This window comes from Opisthocomus hoazin, chromosome 31 (assembly GCF_030867145.1).
Source record: "Opisthocomus hoazin isolate bOpiHoa1 chromosome 31, bOpiHoa1.hap1, whole genome shotgun sequence".
NCBI classification, from domain to species: Eukaryota; Metazoa; Chordata; class Aves; order Opisthocomiformes; family Opisthocomidae; genus Opisthocomus; species Opisthocomus hoazin.
Genome location: NC_134444.1, coordinates 5,142,762 through 5,158,935, shown reverse-complemented (window position 1 = coordinate 5,158,935; position 16,174 = coordinate 5,142,762). Strand labels below are relative to the sequence as shown.

The 16,174-nt window shown below is 50.3% G+C and overlaps 1 protein-coding gene across 1 annotated transcript; it reads left to right on the top strand.

The window, feature by feature from the left end:
* The first annotated feature begins 9,234 nt into the window (after positions 1–9,234).
* On the top strand, positions 9,235–11,724 carry LOC104337221 (olfactory receptor 14A16). Its single transcript, XM_009943117.2, is given in 5 exon segments — positions 9,235–10,143; positions 10,146–10,322; positions 11,093–11,215; positions 11,273–11,328; positions 11,715–11,724. Coding segments are annotated over 5 exon segments (1,275 nt in total).
* The last annotated feature ends 4,450 nt before the right edge of the window (positions 11,725–16,174 follow it).

The window sequence follows — 16,174 nt, the reverse complement described above, 5'->3', positions numbered from 1 at the left end:
ACTGTGTTACCCTAGGGGTTTAAGAATAGCCCCACTCTTTTCGGAAATCAATTACCTAAGACTTGGAACAATGGGAGCAACCCTATGGAGCAGGAACAATATTACAATATGTAGATGATCTATTAATAGCCACCAAATCGAAAGAACTCTGTATAATATGAACAATCAGTCTGCTAAATTTCCTTGGACTTCATGGCTATCAAGTTTCTCCACAGAAAGTCCAAATAGCTCAATGGCAAGTAACCTACCTCGGGTATGAGATAGCTGCGCGCCAACGAACATTGGGGAGAACGAGGAAGGAGGCAATCTGTCAGACCCCTTGACCACAGGCACTTAAAGCACGTTCCTGGGAATGACAGGATGATGTCACCTATGGATATATAATTACGGACTCTTGGTAAAACCGCTCTATGAACTATTAAAATCTCCTTAAAAAACCCTCATCTGGAATGAGGAAGCAGAAAGAGTGTTCCAACAGCTAAAGAAAAAGCTGATGGACACCCCTGCTTTGGGATTACCAGACACTACTAAGCCCTTCTGGCTGTTCTCTCATGAAAAGCAGGGAATAGCGCTAGGAATCCTAACCCAAAATCTGGGGCCATATTGGAAGGCAGTGGCATACTGCTCCAAACAACTTGATGAAGTACACAAGGGTTGGCCTAGCTGCCTGAGGGCAGTAGCAGCAGTAGTGCTGAACATTCAAGCAGCACGTCAATTTTCACTAGGCCGCCAGATTACAGTACTGGTATCTTGTACCATATCAGCAGTATTAGAGGTGAAGGGAGGACACTGGCTCTCACCACAAAGGTTTCTTAAATATCAAGCTATCCTGGTAGAGAAGGATGGTGTGGAAATAGTGGTTACTAACATAGTTAATCCAGCATCTTTCCTCAGCGGGACCACAGGGCAACCAGTATCGCATGACTGCTTGGAAATGATTGAAGCAGTCTATTCCAGCCGGCCCGACCTAAAAGAGGAGCCACTGGAGGACGCTGAAGGTTCCTGGCACACGGACGGAAGTAGCTTCGTTCGACAAGGTGTCTGCAAGGCAGGATATGCGGTAAGCACTACAGATCAGATTCTCCACTAGAACTGAAATGGGAAGGACCATTCCAAGTGCTGCTGACATCCCACGCAGCAGTTAAGATTAAGGAGCGGACATCCTGGATCCATCATACAAGGGTGAAGAAAGCTCCTCAGCAGCAATGAAAAACAACGTCCACTGGACCCCTGAAGCTCCGCATCCAAAGGCGCTAATGTGGACTAACCAAGATAAGTTAAGAACCTTTGCAATAATGTGGGTGGTGACTGTGCTGAAACCCATGGGAGTTGATACTTGGGAATGGCCTTGGTCAAGGGCCTATTTTGGATATACAGGAATTATGGGAAAAGACTTAGCAGGAATGAATTTAGCAACTGTCATCATATATGACAAGAGGTAACTGCAATTACCTGAATCAGAATGGAAGTATTCGATGCATAGTTGGAAGGTCGATAAAGGCAAAACAATCCACATAGGTTCTAGAACCTTTAATGCTTAGCAGTAGAAAAAAATCCCCCTCCTTTAACTCAAGTTAATTAAAGCCCGCACATCACGAGGACTCCGGGGTCTGCGTCCACCCCCAAATGAAGCACTTCATCCTCAGCCCCTTTGCTTCACTCCTACTGTCCACATAGTTTAGGTTGGCTTGAAAGAGGCTTTTGTCCCAGCTTATGATAAGCTAAGCATGGGGAAGAGAACCGGAAAGGTAAAAGTAAGAAAACCTCATTGTTTGAAATGAAGAACTGTTAAAAAGTGAGGAAAAGCTGCATTCACAAGCAAAGCAAAAAAAAAGGAATTCATTCACTACATCCCATTGGCAGGGAAATGTTTAGCTAGTTCCAGGAAAGCTTTTAGGCCTTCATCACGCAGAATGGTGACCTGGGGAGACGAAGGTCATAACCACAAACATTCCCCCCTTCTTGTTCCTTCCCCTGGGGTTTCACTGCTAAGTGTGATATCCTGCACTGTGGAATATCTCTTTGGACATTGGGGGTCAGCTCTCCTGACTGTGTCTCCTCCCAGCTTCTTGCCCAAGCCTAACCTATATATTGGCAGGGCAGTGTCAGAAACAGAACAGATGTCATGTTGTGTAAGCACTGTTCAGCAATAACTAAACCACGGATGTGTTGTCAACACTGCTTTAGTCACAAATCAGAAACATGGAACCGTATGGGCTGCTATGAAGAAAAATAACTCCATCGCAGCCAGCCGGCCTAAGCTGGACTCCATTGAAGGTATGAGAATGATAACAGTGATGAATTTGAGACAGAGAAAATAGGAACCAGCAAATTAAAGATGAGGCCAGGGGTATCACTGGGGCTGTTTGGGGTGCCTCTGATGCTACCTTGAAGCTGCCATGAATTATTTCCGCAGTTAGAGGGAACCTGAGTGCTTTCTCTAATGCTGAGAAGATGAAGGGTGAGGAATTAAAGTGTCGTTTAGGCTGGAACAGACTTTGCTAGATATCTATAGGAAACATCCTAGCCAAAGTAGGGCCACAGCAGGTTGCTCACGGTTTTATCCAGATGAGTCTGAGAAAGGTCCAGGCATGGAGGCAGCACGCAATCTCCAGGAAATCGCTTCCCATGTCTTAGTGCCATCATAGTGAAATATTTTCTCCCTGTTTTGAGCCTGAGCCTCCCGTGCTTTAGCTCCTTACCTCCTGTGCTCCTGTCTTGCACAACAGTGATTTCCTGGAAACCTGAATACAGGCAGTGCAAGTCTGTTACATCCACACCCTCAGAACCCTCCGTTCTCCAGGTCGAACAAGCCCAGCTCCCTCAGCCTCTCCTAACAGGGCAAGTACTCCAGCCCTGATCATCTTTGCGGACCTTTACTGAACTGGTTTCACTTTGCTAAAGTCTCTCTGGCATTGCAGGGCACGAAAACCTTGGCACCTGCTCCTGATGTGGTGAGACAAGTGGTAAGCAGAGAGAGAGCATCACTTCCCCTGGCTGTGCTGCTGCTCATTCAGCCCAGGATGCTGTTGGCTGCCTTTGCTAATGGCTCATGTTTTGCCTAAGACAACTCAAGGACCCACCTTGGCCTTCCTTGCCCTGTGGCACTGCATGGCCTTAGTCCACTTTAGGGGAAGGACTTTGAGTTTTTTCTTATTTGATATCATGAAGTTCCTATTGGTCCATCACTCCAGCCTCTCTATGTCCCTCGGGACTGTCTACGTCCCTTGGGTGGCAACCCTGCCTTCCACTGTAGTGTCTGCTCTCCTTAATGTGGCTTGTTCTACAAAGGTTATAAAAATCACTCTGTTAAAAGCAGTTAAACAGGGCAGGTTGCCCGATAGACCATTGCAGAACCCTACAAGCTAGACACCTACCACATATTTACTACATACCTCCAAGCCTGCCTGTCCATCTGGTTTTTACTGATCTACTTACCAATCCATTCAGACCATAATATCCTAATATTGATTATTATGGGAGGTGGTTCTGAAAGGTGTGCTGACCTCCAGGTAGAGGAGGTCAGCAAGGCTTTCAGAACCACTGCTCTCCCATGTCCAGAAATCCTCTCCTTTCTTCAGAGGAAGCAAAGAGGAAGGCCAGGTACAATCTGCTGTGGGTAAATCCAGCCACCATTTTTTTCAGACACCTCAAAATGGCATGTGAGTAGACCTGCTCAGGGGCACAGCCTTCTGTTGCCCTGCTCATCCTTCGGGCATTTGTGAAAGTTGTATACAACGTTTGGGTGCTGCCAGTCAACAAGAAGTTCCCCAGTCTCCATGACTTTCTAATGATGATGGAGAGTGGCCTCCCTGTGACACTGGCCTGCTCACTCAGCTGCCTGGGATGCCAGCCCTCCAGCCCCATGGACTAGTAAGGATTGACACTGCTCGAGTGACACCTGACTTGATCCCCATCCATCACTGCCTGTTCCCCTCCAGAGCCCTGCCTCAAGGCACAAGGGTTTGGGAGACCTTGCTGAGGCAGACTAAGGGAAAGAGGATGTAGACTATCCAAGTTCTATCTACATCTGCTCTTACTAAGTGCAGCAGTGGCCACACAGGAGCCTTACTTTTGTCTTAAGCTGTCTTCCAGCAGTAACAGCTCTGCTTTATGTCCCTGGACCCCTTGAAAGGGTCCCCAATAGGGAAGCTTTGGTTTCCCTAAAGCCATCCCTATTTCTAAATTTTCTTTGAGCCCTTGCACCCACCTCCTGAATGCTTCCTTTTTTCTATGGCACTTGATGTGTTCCTTCTTTTGCCAAGCTGCTCTCCTGAAGTGTCTGGTTGTTCTCCTGCTTATTGGTCTGGCCAGGTCTTGTGTTTGGAACACGCTTTTCTGAAAGACCAGCTGTACTGAGCTCTGCTGCCCTTGAGTGTTGCTGCCCATGGGACTACCGCTAAATGTCCCGCAAAATCTTCTCCCACTATTTCACTGCAGCCAAGGCTGACACTGGTTTTCACATCCCTTATCAGCACAGCTTCTTTTGCAAGGACCAGATTCAGATGAGCATCACCTTTGTTGGCCTGACACCTGTGCAAAGAAGTTCCCACAAGTGACCCCAGACACCAGCTGGACAGTAGGCATCCTGCTATGCTCCCCTTCCAGTGAGTGTCAGAGCCATTAAAGTCCCCAATAAGACCTGAGGTCACGGATCTGGAGGCTTCCTTGGGTTGCCTAAATAAGCCTTTCTCCATTTTCTAATCCTGATTGCAGGTTCTTCTCCTACCAGGATGTCACACTAACAGACCTCTCTTCTCACCTTCACCTACAAGGGCTCACCAACCTGTTGCACATGCCATAGAGGAGCTCCATACATAACACAAGCTCCTGCACATGGATGGCATCCCCCTCCTAATCTTCCTGGCCCATTTCTCCTGAAAAGCCCCTATGCACCATGGCAGGAACACGAGCAGTGTGAGCTGTCCCACCACACCTTGTCATTCATTCCGTCAATATCAAAACTCTGTGATGTCACATTGGAGTCCAGTTCCTCCTGTCTGTGCTCCAGGCTGAGGGCATAGGTGCACTGTTGGGCTGCAGCACCTCAGCCTTGGAACTGGTGCAAAGCTCAAACTTGTCACAGGCAAACCTGGTACCAAGTGTTCAGGACCTGAAGTGTGAAAATGCTGTGCTTGAGACCAAAGACGTGCCGGAAGGGATGGCAGGTGGCAATGAGAATGCATCAAGAGAGGAAAACCTGCTTCCTGCAAGGCCAGGAAAGCAGGACTGGGCTCTGTAGCCCTGGCAATAGAAGGTTTTTCTATCTGTAGTGTCACTGAAGCCCCTGAAGTCCTCTGGTTGAGGTGCAGTAGATCTCCAGGAGGACAAGGTGCTGCTGAAAATGTCCTTGGCTTTGAACATGCTGTGATCCAGGAAGACTGTGACAATCATTCACCTGTTCCTTGATTGTATCATCAAGGGGCTGGGGAAATGATTCTTGAAAGAAGAACTAGCAGAGTTAGGGAGCAACCAAATGCTTTCAGCCCCCAGTGTGATGAGCTTCCTGTTCATGAACTGCTCTGCATCAACTGGATGAAGATGGCCTCGCCTGTGCCTCACTGCACTGGTGGGATTCCATTTCTGGCCAACAGAAACCAAATCTTCATGAGTTGCCATGGAGGCTTGGGCAAGGGCATCAAATCTGTCTGTAACACTGTCTGGGATGTCTGTCACACATCCACTCTGAACAGGAATGGCTTTCCCATAGGTCAAGTACTCTCCCTGAAGCCACATGCAGTCATGCTACTGCGTGGGCATCTCATGTAGCACTACAGGCCTGTATTTGGCTACTTGGAAGCTGCCCTGAATTACGTTAAGCAGTGGGGGATGTCCATGAAAGAACTGCCAATACAGTCAACGGAGATCTAGGAAAAAAAGTTGATGGAGAAGAGGAAGCGAGGACTTAGCTCCATTTGGTCAGCTGACTACCCTTGTAGGTGCTGTGGACATAAGGAGAAGGAAGGTTTTATTTATCCTGAACATAAACATCTGCTGTCATTTCCATCTACCAGAGGAATCCCCCATCAGGCTCCAAGATGGTGAACCCAGATGTGGCCTTGCCTCTCAGCTTTGCTCCATTGGAGCCTGGAGTCACCTGCTCATATCTTGGGCAAACTCTGGTGTCACCTTGAATGTCACCAGGTGTTCCCACCTGAACAACTCACTCAATCTCCATTAATTAGCATGGCAGCTGAGACTAGCAGCTCACATGCAGGTGCATGTTTTGTGCACATGTGAAGTGAGGCAGGGGGAATCCCGCCTCCTGTGGGTTGGTGGTGTGCAGGAGAGGGAGGTGAGTCCTCTTCTAGCCCAGGGACTTCAAACCCTGGATGGGATGCCTCGAATGATTCAGCTGGATCCCTTCCTGCAGCAGGGGTAAAGGAGATCCATCCTTGTCCCTGTCTGGTTGTCGTGTCTAATGATGGGAAAAGGAAAGGCGATTCTCAGGCCCAGCTCTGTCTTTGACAGGAGAAATGACACAGCTAGAAAAGTGTCCCTCCCCAGCTGAGGGAGGGAACATCAGTGATTCCTTCAGCCTGTTTCACACCAGGCTCCCCTGAGCCCCAAAAACATCTCAAGGGAGTCCAAAGGGGGGAAAAAAAAGAGATGCCTTGGGCTGGTCCTCTGCTGCTGAGCTGGGCTGGGCTCCTCGGATGAAGGGAGATCATAGCAAGTGGGCAGTGCTGCAGAGAGACAGCTCTGCCCAGGAGCAGCTCCTCTGCAAAGCCCAGCAGGGCTGAGGGCACTGCCTGCAGGCACTGAGGGGAGAGGAGGGGAGCAAGAGAGAGCTTAAAGACAGTCTGGGGTGGGAGGAGAGAGGAGAGCTCAGCTGAAGAAAAATATCCACAGCCTTTACCAGGGTAAGTCTCTGGCTGCAGGGCAATGCAGCTGCTGTTCCTTCAATGATCTCCTAAAGCTGGCACATCCCAGAGCCTTTGGGATCAATCAGAAGGACTCACAGTTTCTTGAGCATAGAGAAAAAGGACGTGCTTTGGAGCACACCTTCCTTCTGCATCATCAGAGGGACAAGGCATGTCAGCTGACTTCAGGAGGGGATGATCGCTGTGTATGAAGCTGAGTGAGCAACAAGGGGTGCCCAGATCCATCCTTCCTAGCAAGGAACCTGTAACAAAGGGGGGCTGTGTGCCAGGGCAGGGACTTTATCTCCTGCCAGGGTCAGCACTCTGCCTGCCCAGGGAGCTGCCCACAGCAGTGCAGGCAGAAGCAGCGGGTGGAAGAATCAGCTCCTGGCAGAAGAGATTGTCCTTCTGTCAAGAGGGTGCTGCCTGGGTCAGGGCTGCTCACAGCTAAGGATCATGCCAGGACTTTTCCTTTTCAAGCCAAAGGTCAAGGCAGGGATTATTATAAATATAAACAGCTTTCCTAAGTCTGTGTTTTCAGTTTCCTGCTCTTGGGAGGTTTGGGGGGAGAAATGGAAAAGAAGATTTAATGCTTGAACAAGCCGTTGAGACTCTCGAGCTGTAACCCTGAGATATCAGTAGGTGTGACAGAAGCCTGCGAAAGTGCTTTCAGTCACCCCTCTGCCTATGGACAGCACCAGCATCACCTTTGCTGGACCCATCAGGGTTGATCTGACCTGTCCTTTTCCACCTGCAAACAGAAACATGAGCCCAGCCAGTGGCCTGCAGAGAGGCAGGTTTCTGTGGGGCCAAGGTGAGTGCACAGAGGTTGGGATGGAGTCTGTGAGCATTCATGGGGAAAGACCTAACAAAGAAAAATCCCTCCTAGCAGGAAAATATCCAGACAGAAGGGAAATGGTCATGGAACAAGAGGAAATGATAACTTCAGACATTCTGGGGTGGAGAATTCAGAGAACTCTCTATCATCCCATCCAATGCAGAGCCTATTCCCTGAGCAAGCCCCCTCTGCTCCCCTCCCACCCAGCAAAGCCTCTGCCCTCAGGGTGATGGGGTCCAAGGCGTGACCCCCTTCCTCTGCAGCCAGAGCTCCAGCAGAGCCGTGCTGCAGCTCTCCAGCCACGGGCCCAGTTCCCTCTGCAGAGCACAGGGGCTGAGAGCAGCTGCCCGGCAATGTTGGGGTCTGGGAGGTGGCAAGGGCAGCTGGGTCAGGGGAACGCTGTCCTGAGTGCCCACCTGCCTCTGCCCTTGCCTCTCTGAGCCAGACCCTCAGAAATATTTTCCTTGTCTCTCCACTTGTCTGTGTAATAGTTGTGATTTTGCTGTTCCTGCTGTCAGGCTCTCTTGGGGTTGGAGTTTCAGCTGCAGAGTCACACACTGATCTTGTGGGTCCTTTCATGGAGCTGTGGCCATGGGAACAAGTGTCTCAGCTTTCCTCGCACTTGTGGAGATCTGGTCAATACAGTCTGTGGGGCTGGGGTATGAGCTGACCATTACTGAGATGCCATCACTAGGACACTTGGGTATCCCCTAGAGCTGTGAGCTGCCCTGCAGGATGCAAACCTGTCCTGTAGCACCTCTGGTTTATCTTAAAGCCCTATAGAGAAAGCAAAGCCTCTACAACTGAGGAAATCCTGGTCAAAGGAGCCACGTGTGTTTGATTGGCTACCAGTGGGGTGCTGAGACCTATAGAAAGTGTGAGACATTTTGTGGTCTGCACTGGATCCCTCTGCTCTCAGCAGTATCTGATGGTTTTTCAGGGTAACATACGAGTGTGATCACCCTCGCCCAGAGAAAGGTGCCAGCCTAGGATAAATGGGAACAACAGAGAGGGACAGACCATCTCCCCTCACTCTGCACTAAGCCACAGGCAATCCTGCTGCCTTGCAGGACTCACTCTGCTCTCCCTGAGGGCAGCAGAAATGCTGAGGGGTTCTGACATCCAAGAACACTCTGCAGCTGAGATGGGGGGAGCTGTAAGAAACCCCAAGCTTCTCAAACTGCCTTCTGCCATCCATCTTCTTTAGCACTGGGAGTGAAGATGCTCACAAGGCCTTCTGTGTTAGGACCAGTTTAATCTGACAAAGCTGAATGTTGGATCCATGAAAACAATGTTAAAGACCAGGGCTGACTCCTCAGCAGGCAGCAGGCAAAGACCCTGCTCCTCACAGCACACTCAGCCACCACCAACCAGGGTTGCAGTCTTTGATTTGAGCAAGGTCTGCAAAAGAAATAGGAGATTTGTGAAGCAGGAGAAATGTGTATTAGAAATAGCTTTGATTTTTCACATATAAATCTGCCCTAATTTATCACCATCTTTTCCTCCTAAGGCAGTGCCACATGCCCACAGACAATGTCCAACAGCAGCTCCATCACCCAGTTCCTCCTCCTGGCTTTCGCAGACACACGGCAGCTTCAGCTCTTGCACTTCTGGCTCTTCCTGGGCATCTACCTGGCTGCCCTCCTGGCCAACGGCCTCATCATGACTGCCATAGCCTGTGACCACCGCCTCCACACCCCCATGTACTTCTTCCTCCTCAACCTCTCCCTCCTCGACCTGGGCTTGATCTCAACCATTGTTCCCAAATCCATGACCAGTTCCCTCTGGGACACCAGGACCATCTCCTACTTGGGATGTGCTGCACAGGTTTTTTACTTTCTCTTGTTCATCTCCTCTGAGTATGCCATCCTCACCATCATGGCCTATGACCGCTATGTGGCCATCTGCAAACCCCTGCACTACGGGACCCTCCTGGGCAGCAGAGCTTGTGTCCACATGGCAGCAGCTGCCTGGGGCACTGGGTTCCTCTATGCTCTCCTGCACACTGCCAACACCTTTTCACTCCCACTCTGCCATGGCAAGGCTGTGGACCAGTTCTTCTGTGAAATCCCCCGGATTCTCCAGCTCTCCTGCTCAGATGCCTATCTTAGGGAAGCTGGGCTTATTGTGGTTACTGTCTGCTTAGATTTGGGATGTTTTGTTTTCATTGTGTTTTCTTATGTGCAGATCTTCAGGGCTGTGCTGAGGATCCCCTCTGAGCAGGGGCGGCACAAATCCTTTTCCATGTGCCTCCCTCATCTAGTTGTGGTCTCTGTCTTTATCAGCACTGGCATGGTTGCCTACTTGAAAACTCCCTCCTTCTCCTCCCCAACCCTGGACCTGGTGGTGTCATTTCTGTACTCGGTTTTGCCTCCAGCAGCAAACCCCCTCATCTACAGCATGAGGAACCAGGAGCTCAAAGATGCACTGAAGCAGCTGATTCTACCAGCTGTCTCTCAGCAGCATTAAACTGCCCCTGTCACTGCAGTCATTTCCAGTTCATCTTGGAACCTCCTTCGCTTTTGATATCTTTTTGGCATCTTTTTTTTAATAGTGCTGTTTCTACATCCGCTACACCTCCCCAGAGTTATGAATACTACACATATGACCTGCAGATCTCTGTACATGCTTGCTCCACATAAACTTCCCCAACTTGAGTCATGTGCATTGGACTTCATCTTGATCTGTGGCTATCTTTGTGTTGTTCAGGTCATATTAGAAACATAGAATAATAGAGTCATTAAGGTTGGAAAAGACCTCTAAGATCATCACGACCAACTGACAACCCAACACCACCATGCCTACCAAACCATGTCCTGAAGTGCCACGTCTATATGTTTTTTGGACACCTCCAGAGATGGTGATTCTATCGCTTCCCTGGGCAGTCTGTTTCAACGTCTGACCGCTCTTTCAGTAAAGAATTTTTTCCTAATATTCAATCTAAACCTCCCCTGATGCAATTTGATGCCATTTCCTCTTGTCCTATCTCTAGTTACCTGGGAGAAGAGACCAACACCCACCTCATTAAAACCTCCTTTCAAGTAGTTGTAGAAAGTGATAAGGTCTCCCCACAGCCTTCTCTTCTCCAGACTAAACAGCCCCAGGTCCCTCAGCCACTCCTCATAAGACTTGTTCTCTAGACCCTTCACCATCCTCGATGCTCTTCTCTGGACATGCTCGAGCACCTCAATGTCCTTCTTGCAGTGAAGGGCTCAAAACTGAACACAGCACTCCCGGTGCAGCCTCACCAGTGCCAAGTATAGGAGCACGATTACTTCCCTACTCCTGCTGGCCACAGTATTCCTGATACAAGCCAGGATGCCGTTGGCCTTCTTGGCCACCTGGGCACACTGCTGGCTCATGTTCACTGACTGTCCACCAATACCCCCAGGTCCTTTTCTGTTGGGCAACTTTCCAGACACTCTTCCCCAAGCCTGTAGCATTGCATGGAGTTGTTGTGACACATGGGGAGAACCTGACACTTGGCCTTGTTGAACCTTATACAACTGACCTCGTGCCACTGCTACAGCCTGTCCAGATCCCTCTGCAGAGCCTTCCTACCCTTGAGCAGATCGACAGTCCAGCCCAACCTGTTGTCATCAGCTCCCACAGGGCTATGTCCCTCAGGTACTAGATACCTCCCTCCGTGGTTGTCCACTTGCTTGGATAACACAGAGCATCTCCACTTTGTTGTCTCCAGAGGCTGAGGGCTTATTGTCTTTTTTGCAATGGCCTTGTCACCATCTCCTTCTCTGGCCAGAGATCCCAGCTGCTTGGCTTCCCTGACCTCTTCTTCCAAGCTATTGGCACTGTTGTCCCAGCATCTGAGCATCTAGGTGACAATGTGCTCACCTTGGCAACAGCTGAAATCCTTCCACATATCTTGCTCGTACTTAGGGTTGGGGATCGGGTGACTGTCTCTGGCTCTGCCTCCTACTTCTGCTCTTGTGATGGCCTTGTTTCATCATTGTCCCTTATGGGTGGAATCAATGTGTATTTTTTTTTCTGTGTAGGGACGACTGATACCATTACGGGCTGGTTTTCAGGGGTAACCGCAGAGCCTGTTGCAGGGGTTTGAGCAGCCACCGTGCCTGCCACGGGGGCTGCAGTAGCCGCAGCAGCTGGAGTGGCTGAAGAGGTTTTTGTGGGGGTTGGAACATCTGCAGTGTCTGTTTCTTTGTTTGCTCCCCTACCCCTTTAGAGCACTAAACATAGCTCAGCAGGCATGGGCCAGGCCCCAGCACGTTGCAGTGATTTTCAAAATATTTCTCTAGTTTGTCAGGTTTCTGCACTTGTTCAGGGGTGAGGTTCATAAGCACCGGAGGTGCCCACCATCCTAGGCATTTGGCTGTGATGTTCGACACACCGCACCACTCATAGCTATCCAGCCTTGGGGCAGATCTCTAGGTGATATTTTTAACAACTTGTTTAACCCTAAACAAGACCTGAAACCCATTCAGGAAACATAGCAATAGGATCATGTGGGTTTGAACATCCCTCGGATACTCAAAATTCTCAAAAGCTGTTGCGACCAGCCTGAAGCAGAAAGGAGGGGTGAAAGGGTGGGGGAAAGCATACCCCCTAGTTTTCCCCATAGATTGGGTTCGATTATTAATAAATTCTGAGCGATAGCATCTGAGGTATGGAAATGACCGCAATGCTGTATACATATACAAACCTAACCTCATGCCCAGGGATCTTATCCTATCATAAGTCAATCTGACACAGTACAACAAAATCATGGTCCTGATCCTTTTCCCAGAGGGCAAGAACAGCACCACAGGGAACACAGACAGCAAGTAAGAGTTTACATACCACAACCATGTGACCAAAGACAGCAACATTTTGACCAGTGACTATTTAACTCCTGTAATAAATGCATATAACAAATGATAACAAAGTTGTTTTAACACACTTTGGTCAGCCATACCATTATCCAAACACCACGTTGGGCACCAAAAGGACTGTTGTGGTTTGGCATAAGCCGGCAATAAAGGACCATGCATTCTTTCCATCGCCCCTCCCCCTGCTGGGGTCAGGAGGAAAACTGGAAGAAGAAATGGCAAAACTCATGGGTCAGAATAAGGACAGTTAACAGAACAGCAAAGGCAGCCATCAGTATGTCCTGGGTTTGGCCAGGACAGGGTTAATTTTCACCAGAATCCAGCAAGGGGCACAGCCGGGTGGGCTGACCCAACCCCAACCTGGCCAAACAGAGCCGGCTATTCCATACCATGTGCCATCATGCTGGGTTCCGGTGGGGGGGGGGGCGGCACGGCGGGAACTCACTCGCGGCTCGGGAGTGCAGAGCGGCGGTGCGGTCTGAGAGAGCGGTTCTGTTCTGCGGGCTCTGTTCTGCGGGTTTGTTCTGTGTAATCCCCTTTTCCGTATTGTTGTTGATCCTGTTCCCTCTGTTTGCTGTTCTGTTAAACTGCCCTTATCCCGACCCACCAGTTTCTGCCTGTTTCTTTCCATTCTCCTCCGCACCCCGGCGGGGGGAGGGGCGGCCGCGTGGTGCTTTTGTTGCCGGCAGCAGCCAAACCAGAACATTTAAATATGGTGCCCAAGCGTGGGGCGGGGATAACGGCAGGGCTGAGCAGTGTGTGTTAGAATAGCTTTCTTAGATTTTTGTTAATTTTTTTTTTGTTATATGCATTTACTGTGTTAGTTAAGTAGGCGCTGGTAAAAAATGTTTCTGTCTGTGATCAGATGGCTGTGGTTTTTGAATCCGTACTTGCACTATGTTTTCCCTGTGGTGCTGTTCGTTACCTCAGGGAAAAATATCAGGATGATGATTTTACTATACTGTATGATGTCGACTTATGACATGATAACGCCACTGTGCATGAAATTAGGATTGTATTTGCATGCGGCACTGCGGTCATTTCCATACCTTGGATCCTATGTCTTAGAATTTGTGAATAATCAAACCCAATCTGTGGGGAAAACCAGAGGGGATGCCTTGCCCCACTCTTTTGTCCCCCCTCTCTCCTTCAGGCTGGTGCTAACGTCTTTTGAGAATTTTGAGTACCCGTGGGATGATCAGGCCAGCACTCTCCTTTTGTTCTGCCTCCTGAATGGGTTTCAGGTCTTGTTTAGGGTTAAACAAGTCGTTAAGAACATCCTGCAGAGACCTGCCCCGGGGCTGGATAGCTCAGAGTGGCTGGGTGTGTGGGACAACATGGGCAAGTACCTAGGGCAGTGGACACCCCCGATAATTTTTAAACTCACCCCTGAACAAGTGCAGGATCCCGACAAACTAGTGAAGTACCTGCAAAAAGTGTGCTGCCACCCTGGGAACTCCAGAGAGACACAAATCACCGCAACGTGCTGGGGTCTGGCCCACGCCTACCGAGCCCTGTTCAACCTGATTCAGTGCCTTAAAGGGGAAAGGGGGGGAGGTGAAGCTGCAGGCACTGCAGCTGGCACTGTCCCCCCAGCTGGTCCTGCAGCCCCTCCAGCCCAGCAGGCAGTCACAGCCCCCCCGTCTGGCGCTGCCGCTTCCACAAGTGCAGGGTCTGTCTCGATTTCCCCGGCAAGCACAGCAGCTGCTCCAGCCCAAGCTCTGGCTGCAGGCACAGTGACTGAGCCCAGTGACCAACCTGTGCAGGTAGCAGTCGCCCCCGTAAAACTAAAGAAAGACGCAAAGAGAGCAGATTGCGCCGGGAGGGATGACAACGAGCCAGGGTCATTGCAGGAGATAGCGACAGAGATCATCACCCCGTCCCTGTCTCTGAGGGAGCTGCCAGACATGCGGAAAGACTTCAGCCGCCACCCAGGCGAGCACATTGTCACCTGGCTGCTGCGGTGCTGGGATAACGGGGCCAGCAGCTTGGAGTTAGAGGGCAAGGAAACCAAGCAGCTGGGATCCCTGGCCAGGGAAGGGAGCATTGACAAGGCCATTGGGAAAAAGGAACAAGTCCTCAGCCTCTGGAGGAGACTTCTGTCAGGCGTGAGGGAGAGGTACCCCTTCAGTGACGATTTTGTATGCTATCCTGGCAAGTGGACCAATATGGAGAGGGGTATTCAGTACTTGAGGGAATTAGCTGTGCACGAGCTGGTTTACTATGAACCAGACGATGAGCAGTTACCCACAGACCCAGATGAAGTCCAGTGCATAGCATCTATGTGGAGGAAGTTTGTGAGGAGCGCACCGTCCTCATATGCCAACTCACTGGCAGTTGTAAACTGGAAAGGTAAAGAGGCACCAACAGTGGATGAGGTGGCTGTCAGACTCCGGCAATATGAGGAAAGTCTCTCTTCCTCCCTTGTCTCAGCCGTGGAGAAACTGGCTCGGGATGTCCTGCAAATGAAAGAGTAGGTCCTACTCCCCACCTGTATGGGCAAGTGTCTCAGCTATTAGGGGCAAACGTTTCTCTGCTCAGGAGAGAGAATACAGAGGCTATACACCCCGGGGCACCCTGTGGTTCTACCTGCGTGACCACGGAGAGAACACGAGGAAGTGGGATGGAAAACCCACGTCAATCCTAGAGGCACAATTGCGTGAGTTGCGAGGTAAAACAATCACCAAAGGGGATTCTGTTAGGAAAAATGCCGCTCCAGTTTCCAGCAGCCAGCTCTCCAGGCCAGGTAGACAGTCTGATCTTGATTCCTATCCTCTGGAAGGGACCTCCAAGTCATTTTTACAGCAGGTGAGCAGCAAATTCTCTGAGCAGGATTAGAGGGGCCCTGCCTCCAGCCAGGTGTGTCGCCTTCGTTGGCGTGGCGACCTGGTTCAGGGACGGCTCAGCGACCCACCCCTCGGCCGCTCGGGTCGTCAGCACGCAGACACCAATGTGGTGGACGGCAAATGGCGATTATTGATAAATAACACAGTGTTATATAGCCTAGGTTTACAGCATCACTTCCGTCTGCTTACTTCACGGGTTAAACGCTATTGGCTATTAGGAGAGGGGGGGGACACTACCTTTCCGTACAGCTTGACATCTTCAGACCGCCAAGCCTTAACTACCCACACTAGTCCCTTCTGGCTGCCAGCTATCTGCAGACGTTCGCATTTTAAGAGCAGGGCTGCCGGAGGATCACGGCACGGTCCCCTTAAGCTACGTTTGAAGTTTGAGGGGGCAAGACAAGCAAGCAGCCCCTGTCTCTGTGCCTCTGTGCGAGCAGTGCCATGGGCAGATGAGGCTGAGCAACAGCTTTCCAGGCTAGCCCCTTCTGGCTGCCAGCTATCTGCAGACGTTCGCATTTTCAGAGCAGGGCTGCGAAAGGAGCCTGGCAGGGACCCCCCAATCCCAGGATACGTTTGAAGTTTGAGGTTACAAGACAAGCAAGCAGCCCCTATCTCTGTGTCTCTGTCCAAGCAGTGCCATGGGCAGATGAGGCTGAGCAACAGCTTTCCAGGCTAGTCCCTTCTGGCTGCCAGCTATCTGCAGACGTTCGCGTATTCGTAGCAGGGCTGCGAAAGGAGCCTGGCAGGGACCCCCTCCAATCCTGGGATAAGTTTGAAGTT